Raw genomic sequence first — 17146 nt, 5'->3', positions numbered from 1 at the left:
GGTTGGGAGCCAGGAGTCCTGGATTGCAAGAGGGATGGCCAACTGCCCATTTAGGCCCAATCCCACAGGGATCCCTGCAGAATTGGGCTTAAACAGGCAGTCAGACATCCCCTGAGGGGTCCTGGATTGCAAGAGGGTGCTGGCTGGGTCAAGGGACCCCCCCCTCCCAAGCACAAATTTCATGTACCGAGCCTCTAGTTTATCATAATCATTGCTGTCTGGCATGTATTAGACAATAAATATTGAATGATTGGATGAGTAAATGTGGTTCTATGTAATAGCAGATTTTCTTCTAAATATGTCCATTCCAGTGTTTCTTTTGTTAACATTAGGAATTGTAGCACCAGTTCTTTTTGTGTATGTTATTTTTAATATATTTTATTGATTTTTTACAGAGAGGAATAGAGAGAAACATTGATGAGAGAGAAACATTGATCAGCTGCCTCCTGCACACACCCTACTGGGGATGTGCCTGCAACCAAGGTACATGCCCTTGATTGGAATCAAATCTGGGACCCTTCAGTCCGCAGGCCGACGCTCTATCCACTGAGCCAAACCAGTCAGGGCTGTAGCACCAGTTTTATTGAAGAAAACATGTGATGTGCAAAGTTACTTGGGTAAAATTAAACCTTATGAACCCCAGTTATTTAATGAGAGATGGTTCATGTTCCACCCACACTGACATTTGTGATCACTTTTTCAAAAAATATATGTATTCATTTATTTTGTTTTATAGAGAGAGAAAGGGAGAGAGAGAGAAAGAGACATCCATGAGAGAGAAACATGGATAGGCTGCCACCTGCAGGCCCCCCCACTTTTGGAAAAAAGTCTAATTATATCCCTGCTCCACATCATACTCCAGATGAATTCAGATAGGTCACAACTTGTGATATTAAAAAGGAAGATATACTGATTTAGAAGAAAACACAGGTGATTAATTTACATCATCTTGGGCTGAAGGAGTTCTAAGAATCACCAACAAAATTTTTTTTTTTTATAGCAAAAGATGGAAATTTATTGAGAAACAAGCACAGACTCCTACGTGGGGAGGGGGAGAGAGTCCCCCCCCATTTTTTTTTTTTTTTACAAAAAATCAAGAGTCTTGATTACATTAAAAACAAAACCAAACCTAAGTGAGTCTCCCCAAAAATTAAAATCTCACTTAAAAGACGATGAGAAACAAATAACAACCTAGGGGAAAATATTCTGCAATATAGAAGAGAGAATGCTATACGCTCGATATGTAAAATACACTTGTAAACTGACAAAGAAAAGAGCAACATCTCCATAATAAATTGGGTAAGTTGACACAAGTGGGCAATTTACAAGAGAATAAATTCCGTCAGTGGAGAAGCATAGGAAAAACTGTTTTATCTCTGAGTAACCAACTCCAAGATAACGTTTTCCACCCACCACGTAGGAAGTTTCGGAATGAAGCTGGGTTCGGTGAAGTGTCACAAACACTGCAGGAGGGGGCCTGAACTACTGGGCAACATCTTCAAAACCCCTATCACTTTACAGAGTTTTTCACTCAACAATTGCAGCTCATTGATTGTATCCTAAGAAATGTATTCTAAGAAAATCACCACCTCTGAGTGCCAAGATTTAGTTGCTAGGATGGTCCTCGCAATGTTGCTTAGGTCAAGATAGTAGGAAAACCTTAAATTGCCATTGTCGAGGTTTAGTATAAATAAATGATAACACATTTATCCAACAGAAAACAGCAGCAATGGAAAATGTCATGGGAGAATATCTAACAGCATGAAAAGATGTTGAAGGAAATTTGTTAATGTAAAAACTTAGACTAAAAAACCAGCTTTGTGCGATAATCCCCATTTAAAAAAAAATTTCATTGGAGAGAGAGAGAGAAAGAGATTTGTTGTTCCGCCGAGCTCAAAAGGTTCGCCATCACTGTTCTAGTGGCTCCTCTGTGCTGTACGCCCCCTACTGGGGATGTGCCCGCAACCAAGGTACATGCCCTTGACTGGAATCGAACCTGGGACCCTTCAGTTGGCAGGCCGACACTCCATCCACTGAGCCAAATCAGACAGGGCGTGTTTTTCTAGTTTTGATATATATTATTATAGCCAAACTAGAGGTCCGGTGCACAAAATCCGTGCACGGGTAGGGTCCTTAGGCCTGGCCAGCGATCAGGGCCGATCAGGGCTGATCAGGGCCTTCCATCTGCCAGTCAGGGCCTTCCTTTGTTTGGCGCCAGCCCCTGGTGGTCAGCGCACGTCATAGCGAGCGAGCGAACTCTCCTGGTGGAACTCCTGAGGGGACACTGCATATGAGGCTTTTATAGATAGAGAAGATAGATTGCCCCAACCAGATTATACCCATTTAAAGCTGCAGGAGGCTGTATCCATTTAAGCTGTAGGGGCCTCTCCTCAAACCCTTTCCCAGGTAGAGTGTTTCCAAATTTCTGAACCTCAAGCTGGTGGGTAAAAAAAAAGGGGGGGGGGTGTTTTGAGATACCTCTAATTTGTATTTGCTTTTTGAAGCTCCTCTGGGCTCATTTAGCTCCTTTGTTTCCAGGAACTACGCAGCCTGGTGCAGCATCCTGTCAGAACACATGCTCCGGCCTGGGGTTTGGGTTTGTTGCTCTGCTTCCAGAGTGTCGGTTACGGATACTCCCAGGATACTCCCAGAACTCTCTTCCTACACACACCCTGTTCCTTTTCTCTTTTTTTGTTAATCCTCACCTGAGGATATTTTTCATTGATTTATTTTTATTTTATTTTTTTAGAGAGCGTGGAAGGCAGGGGGGAGAGAGAGAGAGAGAGAGAGAGAGAGGCATCAATTGATGTGAGAGAGACACATCAATTGGCTGCCTCCCACACATGCCCGACTGGGGCCCGGGATCAAATCTCCAACCAAGGTAAGTGCCCTTGACCAGGAATCAAACCCATGACCCTTCAGTGCAAGGCCTATGCTCTAACCACTGAGCACAGCAGCCAGGGTTCCTGTTCCTTCTCACTGGCCATCCAGTCACCAATTCATTCTGTGGTTTGGGGTTTGGCTAACGGCCAGTTTCATTAAGAGAATTTTCATTTTTGTTTTCCATACTGTTTTTGGGTAATCTCTGGGGTGAAAACAGGGAAAAGATGACCCTTTTGTTCTCAAATTGAAAATTCTAAAACAAAGAGGCAGGTGTTATTACCACCCATTTTACAGATGTAAACACTGAGACTGAGGCTGGTCATCCCTGTGAGAAAGTGATCCCGTGGTCCTGGTTCCAGCTCTAACCCAGTTATTTCCCTCATGACCTGAGGCAAACCACTTCTTCTCTCAGGTCTCAGCTTGCCCACCTGTAAAAACCAAGACACTGTGACTTTCAAAATGTCTTAGAAGGAGCCCAAAGTTGCTCTGAAGCTGACAAAGGGAGGGATGGAGGGGAGCGAGAGGTCATGGTGGGGGTCTTCCACCAGAGACCTCAGCTTTTTACCGGTATTGACATCACTGACTTATACCTGAGATGTATTTATTTATTTATTTTAATTGATTTTTTTTGAGAGAGAGAGAGGAAGGAAGAGGGAGAGAGGGAGAGAGAGAGAGAGAGAGAGAGAGAGAGAGAGAGAGAGAGAGAGAGAAACATCGATGCATCAACATTGATGGGGGCTGCCTCCTGCATGCCCTGCTGGGGATCAAGCCCAAAACCCAGGCATGTGCCCTGACCAGGAATCGAACCCGGAACCTCTTCATATCTTGATAAATGGGTTGACACTCAAACGCTGAGCTACATTGCCCTGGCTGAGATTTATTTTGTTAAGAGGGTAACTGATGGGAAGAAGAAGAAGAAAAAAAAAAGGAAAATCACTGTATTAACTCAGATGTTGCAAACTCATGGACCGTAGGCCTGACCAGCCCGACCAGCGTGGTTCAATGGTTGAATGTGGACCTATGAACCAGGAGGTTCGATTCCCAGTCAGGGCGCATGCCCAGGACGATCAATGATTCTCTCTCCATCACTGATGTTTCTATTTCTCGCTCCCTCTCCCTTCCTCTCTGAAATTAAAAAAAAGGGGGGGGGGAGGTTGGGGGTTAATGGGGAGGATGAGGACACATTTGTAATACCTTAACTAATAAAAAAAATAAAAATAAAAAATAAAAAAAGAAAGAAAAAAAAAGTTTTAAGAAAAGAAAGTGGGCCCTCACCAGATTGGCTTAGTGGATAGAGCACTGACCTGTGGACTGAAGGTTCTATTCCAGTCCAAGGCACAGAGTTGCAGGCTCGATCCCCAGTGTGGGGTGTGCAGGAGGCAGCAGATGAATGATTCTCTCTCATCATTGAGTTTTCTATCTCTCTCTCTCCATCTCTGAAATCAATAAAAATATATTTTAAAAAAGTAGCCTGATCACATATTTCATTTAATCCACAAAGTATGTTTTTTCTTTTTTAAAAATTTATGGATTGATTTGAGAGCGAGCGAGCGAGAGAGAGAGAGAGAGAGAGAGAGACATCAATTTATTGTTCCACTTATTTATGCATTCATTGGTTGATTCTTGTATGTGCCCTGACCAGGGATTGATTGATGTTTCTATCTCTCTCTCCCTCTCCCTTCCTCCCTGAAATCAATAAAAATATATTAAGAAAACAAACAAACAAACAAACAAACAAACATCAATGATGATAGAGAATCATTGATCGGCTGCCTCCTGCACACCCCCTACTGGGGATCGAGCCCACAACCAGGCATGTGTCCTTGACTGGAATCGAACCTGGGACCCTTCAGTCCGCAGGCCGATGCTCTATCCACTGAGCCAAACCGGCTAGTGGTTTGGCTCAACAGTTTATCCTTGAATTATTTTCCATATGTATTATTTTTTCCTTAGGAGCAACTGTATACCGACTCTTGCCCGGCCCTGCATTGGTGCTCAGCGGTATGCATTTCTGTTGGGGGGATGGCCCGGAGCAGAACTGCTGGGTGACCAGTAAGTCAGCACAGACTTCCGCTCTGGTGGCGCTGGCAGATCCCCGGTGATGGCGCCCACCTACCTCCACTAACTACTGGGCATTCCACTCGCCTGCCTTCCACCCACGTTACTGCCCGACAGGGCCCCGAAGGCATTGGGGTTTGTGACTCCCAAGCCTTCAAGAGCTTCTTTGAACCCCTAACCCTTCTCTCCTTTTCTGAAAAGAGTGAAGAGTGAATGGCTGTTCGCCAGGGTACCCGCTTCTCCCTCTTTGCAATTCTTGGTTGGGAATCCTTCATTTCAATATTCACGTCTTCCTCGGGCTGAGACCTGGAGGTGGGGCAGGAGTCAGCCAGACCTGGAGCGGGTGGGAGTGGGAGGGAAGGACTGGGGAGCATTCCAGGCTGCGGGGAGGCCAGGTCACATTTAAGTTTTCTGGAGGCCAAAGGGAGAAAGAAGAAGAGAAGGTGTCAGCACCGCCTGCTGAGGGGCTTTCCGAGGGGAGGGGGGGTGGGCTGCGGGCGTCGCAGGTCCAGCCGCGGAGGCCCTAGAGCGCACAGCCGGCTTCCCGGAGGAAGCTCGCCCCCCGCCCCCGCCCCTCCGGCCGGGAGGCCCCGGAGAAGTGCTGGGAGGACTCAAAGAAGTTGGTCTTGATTGGCGGGTGGGAGAAAGGGATGAGGCTGGGGGAGGGGAGAGAGGTGTGTGCGCTACTGTCATGTAAATAGCTCCTCCGGGCAGGGCGGCTCCGGGGCCGATTTAAACCTCCCGCACCTGGGCGGTCCCAGTCTCAGCGCGCCTTCCAGCCCCGCCGCTTCCCTGCCATCGGCTCCTCGGACCTCCCGCGCGGCATGGCCCCCAAACGCCAGTCCTCGCTCCCGCCGCCAGCGAAGAAACCCAAAGTGCCTCCAGCCCCCAAGCCGGAGAAGAGGCCGGCCCCTCCGGACGTGCCGAAGGGAGGTAGGTGCCCGCGCCGCGGTCGCTGGGGAGGGAAGGGTGTGCGGAGACCGACTTCTAAGTGATTTTCTCCCCCCGCCTCGCCTCCTTCCATCGGCTGAGCTGTGATCCCGGGTTCCCCTGGCGGGATTGCAGGCACAGGGTCGCGTGGATTAGGCTTCCACGGAGAAAGAGCCGAAGGGGGAAGCTGGGAGACCCCGAGCACGTGGGAGCTCGTCCCTGCCCCCACCCCACGCCAGCACCTACTCCCAGCTCGTCTCCCAGCCCGCGGGCTTCCGGGATCCCCTGCCTCGGTCCGTACCACCGCCCGCCAACCTGAGGCTGGGGGAGACTCGGGTGACTCTTTGCTCTCTCTCACCCGCCACAGCCGCGGGATCCTTGCGTGTCCGGGTGGTCCTACCTCCAAAGCCTCGCATATCCCTCCACCTCGCTTCCCTGCTCGGCCGCCGCCGGCCCACATTCCGGTTACCTCCTCCCTTCCAGCTTCCTCCTCCCTTCCAGCCGCGCAAAGCCAATCACGTGACTCCCCGGCTTAAAACCCTTCCTCTTGCTTTCCCATTGCCCCGAGGTGTAGACTGAGATTTCCAGGGCCCCGCCCCTCGGGTCCCAACCCCCACCCCCCACCCCCGCCCTCTCCAGGTGCTTGCCCCCTCCAGCACCGTGTACCTCTGTTCACCTCTTGGGGCTCTGCTCTCTCCCTGGGACCCTGACCCCCACTTCTTACCTCTCCTTACCTGTGCGAGTCTCCTTGTTGCCCAGCTCTCTGCGGAAAAGTCACTTCTTATCCGCACACAGTCTCCTTTGAGCTGCGGCTGCCCGGCTAGGAGTTTCCTTTTTTTTAAAAAAACGTATTTTTTATTGATTTCAGAGAGGAAGGAAGAGGGAGAGAGAGATAGAAACATCAATGATGAGGGAGAATCATTGATTGGCTGCCTCCTGCACGCCCCCCACTGGGGATGAAGCCCGCAACCCAGGCATGTGCCCTTGACCTGAATGGAACCTGGGACCTTCAGCCCGAAGGCGACGCTCTATCCACTGAGCCAAACCGGCCAGGGCTAGGAGTTCCCTTTTGCCCTTGCAGCTCCCGGGGTCACCCCAGCGTGGCCCTTACATCAGTATTTTGTGATTGTGGGTTTCATGTCTGCCCCTCGCCCCATTAACCCTTAACTTGGAGGTGAGGGCTGCGTTTTGCAGACACACAGCTTGGAGCTGGGCACAAAGTGGATTGTTCTGGTGATTAGGCCTCCCTGCTAGAGCAGGGATGCGGTGGGGCCTTCATGGGGGATGGGTTTGGATAGGTGGAAGGCAGGATGGCATTGTCCTAGGAAAACCTGACCGCAGGCTCAGTGGGGAGGGGCTGGGGCTAGGGGGTCTGAATCTTCCTAATTTGCAGACTTGGCTGAGGTGGAAGGAGCCAGAGTCCTCATCCAAGTGTTCCTAGGGATGTGCTGGGGGACATGGCAAGCCTCCTGCCCAGGGTGGCAAAGCTGAAGGCCAGGGTTTGGAACCTGGCTTTATCTGGCTGTGACCTTGTTGGGCAAGTGACATGGGCTCAACATTTACCCAGTTCTGAGGCTTGTTGTGAGGTGGCTTAAATAGAAGTAAGCCACTTAGGACTCTGATTGGCACAGACTCTGGGCTCTTGAGGTGGGTAAACTCCTTCCTACTTGTGAGCAGCACAGTGTAGACGAGGGCTCCCGGTCTCCTCCCGCTTAGCATCTGAGAATTCACCGGACCAGGAGGTGCACCGCAGTCATCCAAACCCAGAGGACAGCTCATGCCATTCACTGGGCACTGATCTGCCAGGCACTGTGCTGCGAAGCACTTCTCTGCCCGTCAGCCCTCACAACGGCAGCACTCGGTGGGTAATAACCCCATTGTGGAGCTCAGAAAGAGGAGGCTCAGAAGTGGGTGTTTATGTGTTGGGTTTCCTCTTCATCCTGGGACACCAACATCTCTCTGTTCCAATACTTAAGCCACGGGCTTCTCCTTCAAAGAAACTGGGAAGGAGAGGAGAGGGCGGAGTTCTGAGTGAGGCCCAGGAGTGTGTTGGAGCCGGGAAGAGGGCACAGTGGATGAATTATCTCTTGGTGTGTCCAATGCCACTCCCTTATTTACTGGAACTTTTGCCGTTTTTCTTTCTCTTTCACTTCCTCGTGTGTGATCTTGCATTCATTTAAATTTTTTTTTCCTTTTTATTGAATTTTGGGTGACGCTGGTTAACAAAATTATACATATTTCAGCTTCGCGTGCATCTGGAGTGCAGTGCGAAAGGTCTGGAGGAGGAGCGGGGTGCTCCGAAGGGCTGGGGTTGTTGAAGGCTCTGTGGAGCCTCTGCAGATGCCTGGGAAACAGGTAGATCGGCCACGGAGGGGATGCTGTGGGTCACTGGTACCTACCTTTGAACATGCTGTGTGTAGCTGCAACCCTCGGCACCGTGTTTTTCAGGATGTTTCATCCTATTTGTAGGTCATGCAATCATTTCAGTGGCATGCACCCTGATCTAAAGAAAGAAAATAGAAGACTAAGGGCCACATCACACTTAGTAAGGGGAAAGCATTGTTTTGTGTGTATTTGTGCACCGGGTTCTTGATGTCAGTTGCACCTCTACTGTGGGTCATGCCCCAAATGGAAAAACTCTGTTGAAAAGCAGGCGTTTGCTCTCCACTAGCCTGAGTGAGAATCTTGGCTCTGCCACTTGCATAAAAAAATTTGCATTTATCTGTACAATAAGGATATTGATACCTGCCTGTGTGTCATGAGGATTGAATGAGAAAAGGCATGTGCTTATCACAGCCCGTGGTCCAGGATCCATGCAATGATCTGGAGCCTGGTATTTCTTTCCAACTCAGTAACATCACAATGGTGGCAGGAAATTGGCCATAGTGAGAGTATGTATACACCACCAGAATCAGCAAATGCTGCAAATCAGGGTTTGTTTGTTTGTTTTTTCTTCTCTTCTGGGATCTGATTGTCAAACATTTAATAATACTTCTTCCTTTACACCTGTGCAATTGGGATAGGTATGGGTGGAGCTGGACTCGATTGAGATTCAGGTTTGGAAGGGAAGGATTAGATGAATTTCTGGGTTTTTGAGTCCCCAGAAGATATTTGTATTCTGTACCCATGGACGGGATGCCAGTTACTTAACATTTATTGATCACTCACCACGGACTATCTTGAGCAATAAAGAAAGACACTGTGCTTGTTGGAAGGCAAATGATCCAATCTCAAATTCTGATTACAAATGCCCAGGGAAGCTTTTTAAGGTCCATGTCTAGGGGCCCTGGAGGAAGGAGTAGAGTGAGGTGCATTTGCATTACCTAGAAAGCATTATTTTAACAGGAACGCCTTGGCCCTACTTAATGGTTCAAGACCTGGCCTCTAAAGCAGGCCTTTGTTGGTTGGCCCTATCATCTGGGACAGGGCAAAATGAATGTAACACCTTTCTATTGGTCAGTTGTGTGGCCTTAATGAGGTGCACGCTGCACTTTGCCAGGACCTGGCCCTAGGTAAGGTTTCCAAAAGGACCCACTTCCCTGTCTTCAGAGGACTTCTACTTCAGTTCGGCCCTGTTTAAATGTTACCTTTGACCCACGTCCCATTTGTCAGCCTTCTTTGCATTTTATCATTTTATAACAAATAGGTTGGGAGGGGAAGTGACTTGCCCAAGGGCCTACAGCCTGCTGGGCAGAACTTGCACTAAAAGCCAGGAAAAGGCCCTGTGAGTGAACTGGACAGCTTAGGGCTTTCCAAAGCCCGAGTGAGTAAAAATAGCAGTTTCCCCGTCAGGAAGGTAGGATGGAGGCGCTCCCTCCTCTCCCCCACGGAGGGATGCCCTAGCCTTGTCCCGGGGCGCAGAGCCTGGGGTGGATGCATTTCTGGGTCCCCATGCTACTACGAGGCCTGCCCTCCTGGGGGGCTGCGAACTCCCCTCCGCCCTGCGGAGAAGGGAAGCCGCTTCGCCACCACGTGATGCGCTCGTCCCGGGGGCCTGCGCGCGGCGCGGCAAGGCCCCGCCTCTGGCCGCTGCGCGCCGTAGCGCGCAAATGTCCCGGGTCGGGCTGGAGAAGGGGAAAGCGGGGGAGGGGAGCGCGGCGCGGGGGGCCGGCCCCGTACGTCGCCGCGTTCCTTCCTCCCGCCTCTTCGCCAGGCCCTGTGTCTCCTCGCCGAGGCCCCGCCCCCTCGTCCCGGCGCCCCAGCCAATGGCCGGGCGGCGCGAGCCACTCCGGCCGGGGGTGGGGCTTGCGCGCGGGCCCGGCGCGCCTGCGCTCTGCCGCCCGCCCCTCGCCGAGAGGAGGAGGTGGAGGAGGAGGCGACTCGGGGAGAACGAGCAGCGAGCTGGATCGCGGAGCGTGAGTGAAGGAGTCCAGCCGCTGGCCCGCCCGCCGCCGCCTCCCCTCCGTAAGCAGTAGCCCGGGCCGGGGCCCGGCACGCTGCCCCAGCCTCTCCCTCGTCGTCAGGCCGCGAGGGCAGCGCGCGCAAGGCAGGGGGAGGGAGAACGAGCGGCGCGGGAGGAGGCGGCCGGACCGAGCGAGCGCCCGCGCGCGTGTGGCGTGAGGGGAAGCCGCTGCCCGCCCCCTTCGCCTTCCCTTCTCTCCCCCTCCCCGCTCCCCCCCCGACCGCGGAGCAGCACCATGTCGGCGCCGGCGGCCAAAGTCAGTAAAAAGGAGCTCAACTCCAACCACGACGGGGCCGACGAGACCTCAGGTGAGGAGCAGGCGAGGCGGGGGCCGGCCCGCGCCGCCATCTTCGCCGCCCGCCCGGCCCGCAGGCCGCCGGTGGGGCCCCGGGGGCGCTGGGCGGACGGGCCGGCGCGCGCCTCGGCGCCCTTTTTTGTGCGCGCGGGGCCGGGGCCGGGGTGGCGCCGCGGCGGCGGACGGCGCTGCGAGGCGGGGGCGCTGCGGCCTGTTCGGCGCGGGCGGAGGAGACCCCCCTTCCTCTCCCCCCTCCCTCGCTCTCCTCCCCCTCCCTCCCTCCCGAGAAGCCTCTCTTTATTGTGCTCCGCCATGATGCCTCGCTCCCATCAGCCGCCACCGCCGCCACATGGTGCGGCCGGACGCGGCCCCGCGCCCGGGCCTCCGCGCGGCTCCCTCTTTGCGCCCGGCCCGCCGCCGGCGGCCCCGCGCCCCCACCCGGAGGCCTGCCCCCGCGCGACCCCCTGCCTCGAGCTGTGTCGGGGTGGGGGCGCGGGGAAGCACGCGGCCAGCCGCCCGCGGGGCCCCGGCCGCCGGGGAGGATGCTCCTGTCGCCCCGGGCGCTCCCCACGTGGGGCGGCCACCCCGCCGCGGCCGCGCGCTGAGCCACCTGGCGCGGCGGGCAGGGTGCTGGGGGTTCCTGCCGTGGCTCCTGCAAAGCCTCCCGCCTCCTCGGGGAAGGGCTTCTCGGCGGGGGGCTGCGGACCCGGGATGGTGGCCGGAAACGAGCCGCGCGCTCGGGGCCCTTCACGCCCACTTAGTTTATCGGTTTTGCCGTCTCTGCCCGACAAAAGGGCAGCTTTCCCGCAGCGCGCCTCCTTTTCTTCCTCCCGGGGCTCCCAGTTTTCTGACTTCATGCTTGACTCCCTGTAAGTGTTGGGCCCTCCTGAGATCAGCCCGCCTGAAATGGGGCTGGAGGGGTGAGGAAGGTCGGACAGGAGTCTCGGGGTTCGCCTTCTAAAGAGGAGAAGTGGGGGGGGGGGATGCGATGGTCCGTGTGCAGGGCCCTGTCTGTGTTGCAGTTGTGGGGACTGAGCGGTATTTTCGGCTTCCTATTCGGAGCGATGCTGCCGTTGGACGGATGCGCGGGGTCCTGGTTTTTAATGTCGTGGGTTGCTTCCCATAGTTTACTTAGCAGCTGGTGTTAGTGTATTGCAGGTATATAATGTGACGAATAATAAACACGTAGGGATTCCCGAATAAGGTGTATTCCTTGCCTTTCTTAACAGAAACTTTAACGATTAGTCTCTTTGTAATGTAACTCCTAAAAAGTGCTCCAAGCATTTTGAATACCTAACAGATAGCATGATTTGTGAATTGTCTTTGAATTTGTCAGCTACCTGCATGAACACGTGGAGGGCATGCCTTGGCAGTTTTGTGTGTGTGTATTTTTTTTTACAGCTTTATTGATATAACTCAGAGACTGCTCATATCAGGAAAGGTAGATAAATATAAATGCTTCTAATTAGTATTGAGTTTTATGCATCTTTTTCTTGCAGAAAAAGAACAGCAAGAAGCGATTGAACATATTGATGAAGTACAAAATGAAATAGACAGGTAAGGTTTTTCTTAATTTCTTCTAGACGTTTTCTGAAACGCATCTTATGGTGATATTTGAAACTGTGGTCAAATCTCTATCCACTGGCTAAGTGGAGATGGTTATGATAGCGGAAACATGAAATTAGTGTTATTTTTCTGCGAAAGATTGTAGTCACCAAAAAGCTTTCGATGAAAGTACATTGACTTTGTAAAGATTGCATCTCCTTTTAAAGGCTGCGAGTTGTCTGAATTGCAGTGCATGGACTTCTGACAGTTTAGCTTTATTGCATCAGTGTTGTTCTGACTTGATTAGCAGTCTTTCCCCCCTTCATCTGCCTGAGGGACACCGAATTGAGGTTTGCCTGGTAGTAATTGAAGTAAATGTACAGCGTTACCAAAATGTTTGGGCACCTAAGTTAAAGAACTGCCCATTATTGAGTGCCTAACCCAGATCAAATTGCCAACTTAGTTTTGACTTGAATTTAATATGGGTACAAAAATCTAGATGATTCGGTTTATTATAAATGTGTAGTTTGCCCTTTTCTAAAGCTAACAAGAGTATATATTCTGTAGTCTCAGCAGTTTTTGTATTTGTCAAATACCATCATTGTCAACGTGTCTTTTCATTTGCTTCAGACTTAATGAACAAGCCAGTGAGGAGATTTTGAAAGTAGAACAGAAATATAACAAACTCCGCCAACCATTTTTTCAGAAGAGGTCAGAATTGATCGCCAAAATCCCAAATTTTTGGGTAACAACATTTGTCAACCATCCACAAGGTATGTTATCAGCAGAGCATTACTAAAGTAGGATGTCCACTTGTTAAGGAGTAGAGGAACCTTGGTTGAGGACTTGGTCCAACATGTTGGTTACACATAGAGGTTGAAACACAGAGAGGGGAGGCTTATAATTAATGTTTTCTGTCTATTCAGAAGAGTCTGTATTCTAACTCAGGATTTGTCTTTAATTGATAAAATGATGTTGCTAGCTCTGACACTCTGAGCCATTTGGTTTTCAGTTAATGGATTTATGAAACCAAGATGCTCACTAAATTAGGAAAAATTTTAAAGCGCTTTAACAAGCACTTCAGTTGCTTAGTGCTTGTCTGTTTAATATTCATTTGGCTTATACTTGGCTGGTCTAGTGTCTGCGCTGCTTGGGGAAGAGGATGAAGAGGCGCTGCATTATTTGACAAGAGTTGAAGTGACAGAATTTGAAGATATTAAATCAGGTTACAGAATAGATTTTGTGAGTATCAATAACTCTTGTTTGCTACTATGGATATTTTAACTTGATCTTTGGTTAGAAGAGCTGTTTGTATTGATTTCTAATCCTCTATTTCTTGTAGTATTTTGATGAAAATCCTTACTTCGAAAATAAAGTTCTCTCCAAAGAGTTTCATCTGAACGAGAGTGGTGATCCATCTTCAAAGTCCACTGAAATCAAATGGAAATCTGGAAAGGTATTTGAGAAATTGTTTGGCAAAAATATTTTGTATATTTTGGTTTAGTTGAATCATTTAACAATACTTCGTGCTTTGGTAATGTGTTATGCAAATCCTTAAAATACAAGAAAAATTCCAATCTGGCCAGGGTGGTTGAACTTCGGCCTGTGCACCAAAAGGTTGCCGGTTGGATTCTCCGTCAGGGCATATACCTGAGTTGCAGGTTCAACCCCCCAGCAGGCATGTCTGGGAGGTAACCGATCACTCTCTCCCATGGATAGAGGTTGCTCTCTTCTCTCTCTGCTCTCTTCTCTCTTCTCAGCATGTCCTAGGATGAGGATTAAAAAACAAAACAAAAAACTACAGTGCCTTTAAGTCAAATACAGTAGTCTGGAGCTCTCATAACTTGTGCAGTGCAAACTTTTATAGAAATTGACTAGTTTTTGTTTGTTTCTTAATTTATGATCGAGCTCTTCCAATGGCATGCCACTTCCCAAAATCCATTTATTCCCACATTTAATTAGTAAATATCTTTTAAATAACACTATGTTGGACTGGTTGTTAAAGTGGAACTAATTTTATGAAAAAGCCAAAGTTAAATGATGGTACCTTTTCAGGAAAACCTTGTCATACAAATTTGACAACAATCTTTCTAGACCTAGAATTCTAGGGCCTTTTCTCTTTATATTTTGTAATTTCTCATAAATAAGAATAATAGTTTGATAATATATTGATGTACATTTTTTGTTCTCCTTTGGGTTAAAATCTTGCTGTTTGAATTATGGAGGACTTAGGTTTTGTAGAGAGCCTACATCAGAACTTCTTCCATCTTCATTTAGGATTTGACGAAACGTTCAAGTCAAACACAGAATAAAGCCAGCAGGAAGAGACAGCATGAGGAACCAGAAAGCTTCTTTACCTGGTTCACCGACCATTCTGATGCAGGTGCAGATGAGTTGGGAGAAGTCATCAAAGATGACATTTGGCCAAATCCATTACAGTACTACTTGGTGAGTTGAGTGGTCTATTATTCAAGGTTTCACTTGTCTTAGTTGTTTGAAAATGAGTTCTTAACATAACTTGGTTTTTTAAGGTTCCTGACATGGATGATGAAGAAGGGGAAGGAGAAGAAGATGATGATGATGATGAAGAAGAGGAAGGGTTGGAAGATATTGATGAAGAAGGGGATGAGGATGAAGGTGAAGAAGATGAAGATGATGATGAGGGGGAAGAAGGAGAGGTAAGTCCAGAAAGATAATCTTTGAAGCCATGTTATTTTAGAGGTTATATATATTGTAAAATGGGACTGACTCAACTAATTATGGGAGGATTTGTAGAAGAGATAAGCTATTTTGTTGTACAAGATTGGGAGGAATTTTGATGAGATTGTATCAGTGATTTTTAACTTGTTCTGCTTTTGTGGTTGGTTTTATGACCACACAATCCTGTTCTTCCCTAACCAGTACTTTAATGAAAGTGGTATGGATAGTGCAGCTGGTCATATTTGGAGAAATCTCCCAAATAACAAATTTACATGTTTTAGATTCACTATAAAATTCTTGCAGTCAGACTGTGTTTTGGATTATTTGGTCTGAAAGATGTCTAGTGATTTGGTTAGTGCTGAAAAATTAATTTATCTGGAATAAAATCACTGGGTCATTCAGCTAATATTTGAGCATAGGTTGTGATATATAGGTCTATAAAATTAGATTCTTCATAGTGTTCTGTGGAGCTCATCATGGTTCCTATATGAATGTTGGGAAATGACTTTAGAATTAACCCTAGAGATTAATTGCCTGCGTTTCTCCTTACAGGAAGATGAAGGAGAAGATGACTAATGAACACTGATGGATTCCAACCTTTTTTAATTTCCTCCAGTCCCTGGGAGCAAGTTGCAGTCTTTTTTCTTTTTCTTTTTTCTCCCCCTCTTGTGCTCAGTCGCCCTGTTTTTGAAGTCTCTTTTCTCTCCTTTACACCATGGTTCTCACCTTATTTGGGGGGGATGTACCTTGAGCAGAATACAGTGGGAAAAGAATCTTTGCCCCTTTCTGTTCCAAATTCATTTTTATCCCTTCCTGTCTCAAGAAAAACTTAATGGAATCAACACCACCGTGCTCTGTGGGAAAAAAGAAAAACCTTCTGCTCCCTTAGCTCTGCTGGGAGCTGGAGGTGGCTAGGCCCCTGTGTAGTAGTGCATAGAATTCTAGCTTTTTTCCTCCTTTCTCTGTATATTGGGCTCAGAGATTACACTGTGTCTCTATGTGAATATGGACAGTTAGCATTTACCAACATGTATCTGTCTACTTTCTCTTGTTTAAAAAAAGAAAAAAAAATTTTAAAAAAAGGGGGGTTATAGAAGGTCAACAAAGGGTGGGTTTGAGATGTTTGGGTGGGTTAAGTGGGCATTTTGACAACATGGCTTCTCCTTTGGCATGTTTAATTGTGATGTTTAACGGACATCCTTGCAGTCTAAGATGACACTTTTAAAATAAAATTCTCTCCTAATGATGACTTGAGCCCTGCCACTCGATGGGAGAATCAGCAGAACCTGTAGGATCTTATTTGGAATTGACATTTCTCTATTGTAATTTTGTTCTGTTTATTTTTAAATTTTCTTTTTGTTTCACTGGAAAGGAAAGATAATGCTCAGTTTTAAACGTTAAAAGTGTACAAGTTGCTTTGTTACAATAAAACTAAATGTGTACACAAAGGATTTGATGCTTTTCTCTCAACAGATTTCAAGTTTGACTTGTATAACGTATTGTCAAACTTGGTCAACTCCATATTTTATACGCACTTTGCAGGAGGATCTCAGGGCTATGTGGACTGAGTAAAGGGGTTTGAATCCGTGTATTAATGTCTCCATAGCTGGGAAACATCATGAGTACAGTTTGTTACCAGTTTCTGAAAATTTTCAAATCATTTGGAATACCAGATTGCTCAAACTTAGTTCTGAGTATGTTGTACCTTTAGTTTTGTATATCAAATTGGCATTTTTAAAAATGGGTCTATATTTACCTGGATATAATAACAGTGCCTGCCACCACCACCAGACAGACCTGGTGCTCTAATGCCGAGTTACACACGGGGCTATTGCTGGCGTGTCTTCGTTGGCACTATAAAGGCGGCCCAGAAGACAGGCTCGCAGAGTAAGAAGTCCATATTGGTGGTTAAGAAACTCAGGTTAGGCGTACTTTTGTCTCAAGTACCAGCTATTTAGCTTACCGTTCTCCAATGAGACCCGTCTGTGAATCTGGGCGAGATGATGGACTGTTTGCTAGATGCCATTGTGCATAGAACAACATTATGAGAAGCTACCTAATGCCTAAGCTTTTTAATGCTGTAAAGTATAGTAGCTGAAATTAAATGCCAGTTAACTTTTTCAGAGATGAATTAATGGACAGCCTGGTCAAATTCAGAGCTATTGGATGTATAAAACATTTTATAAGTGGAACTATTCCATCAATAGGCAAAGTGTAATAAAACCTATCTAGATGGATAGTATGTAATTTCTGCACAGGTCTCTGTTTAGTGAATAAATACATCACTGTATACTGGTCAGGAATCTTGCTCCAATAAAGGAACATAAAGAGTT

General features: G+C 48.2%; 1 protein-coding gene and 1 long non-coding RNA gene across 5 annotated transcripts in view; one reads left to right on the top strand and one right to left on the bottom strand.

Moving 5' to 3' along the window:
• Positions 1–6329, bottom strand: part of LOC118666998 — a 17603-nt gene extending 11274 nt beyond the window's left edge. For both annotated transcript variants that reach the window (XR_004971118.1, XR_004971119.1), the window contains exon 1: positions 6272–6329. This is a non-coding gene — a long non-coding RNA (uncharacterized LOC118666998). The remainder of the gene's footprint in view (positions 1–6271) is intronic.
• On the top strand, positions 5702–17146 carry SET (SET nuclear proto-oncogene). 3 transcript variants are annotated; one of them, XM_036329450.1, is made up of 8 exons: positions 5702–5874; positions 12068–12125; positions 12744–12886; positions 13252–13355; positions 13456–13569; positions 14391–14561; positions 14645–14791; positions 15366–17146. In XM_036329450.1, exons 1-8 carry the CDS (start codon positions 5766–5768, stop codon positions 15387–15389), a joined length of 870 nt encoding a protein of 289 aa, XP_036185343.1. In that variant the 5' UTR covers positions 5702–5765; the 3' UTR covers positions 15390–17146. The 3 variants fall into 3 exon arrangements, with proteins under 3 accessions (XP_036185343.1, XP_036185342.1, XP_036185344.1); XM_036329449.1 differs by lacking the exon at positions 5702–5874 and adding an exon at positions 9906–10275; XM_036329451.1 differs by lacking the exon at positions 5702–5874 and adding an exon at positions 10159–10581.

This window comes from Myotis myotis, unplaced genomic scaffold (genome assembly GCF_014108235.1).
Source record: "Myotis myotis isolate mMyoMyo1 unplaced genomic scaffold, mMyoMyo1.p scaffold_m19_p_12, whole genome shotgun sequence".
Classification (NCBI taxonomy): Eukaryota; Metazoa; Chordata; class Mammalia; order Chiroptera; family Vespertilionidae; genus Myotis; species Myotis myotis.
The sequence above is the reverse complement of the archived record's forward strand: the minus strand, read 5'-3'. Positions and strand labels throughout refer to the sequence as shown.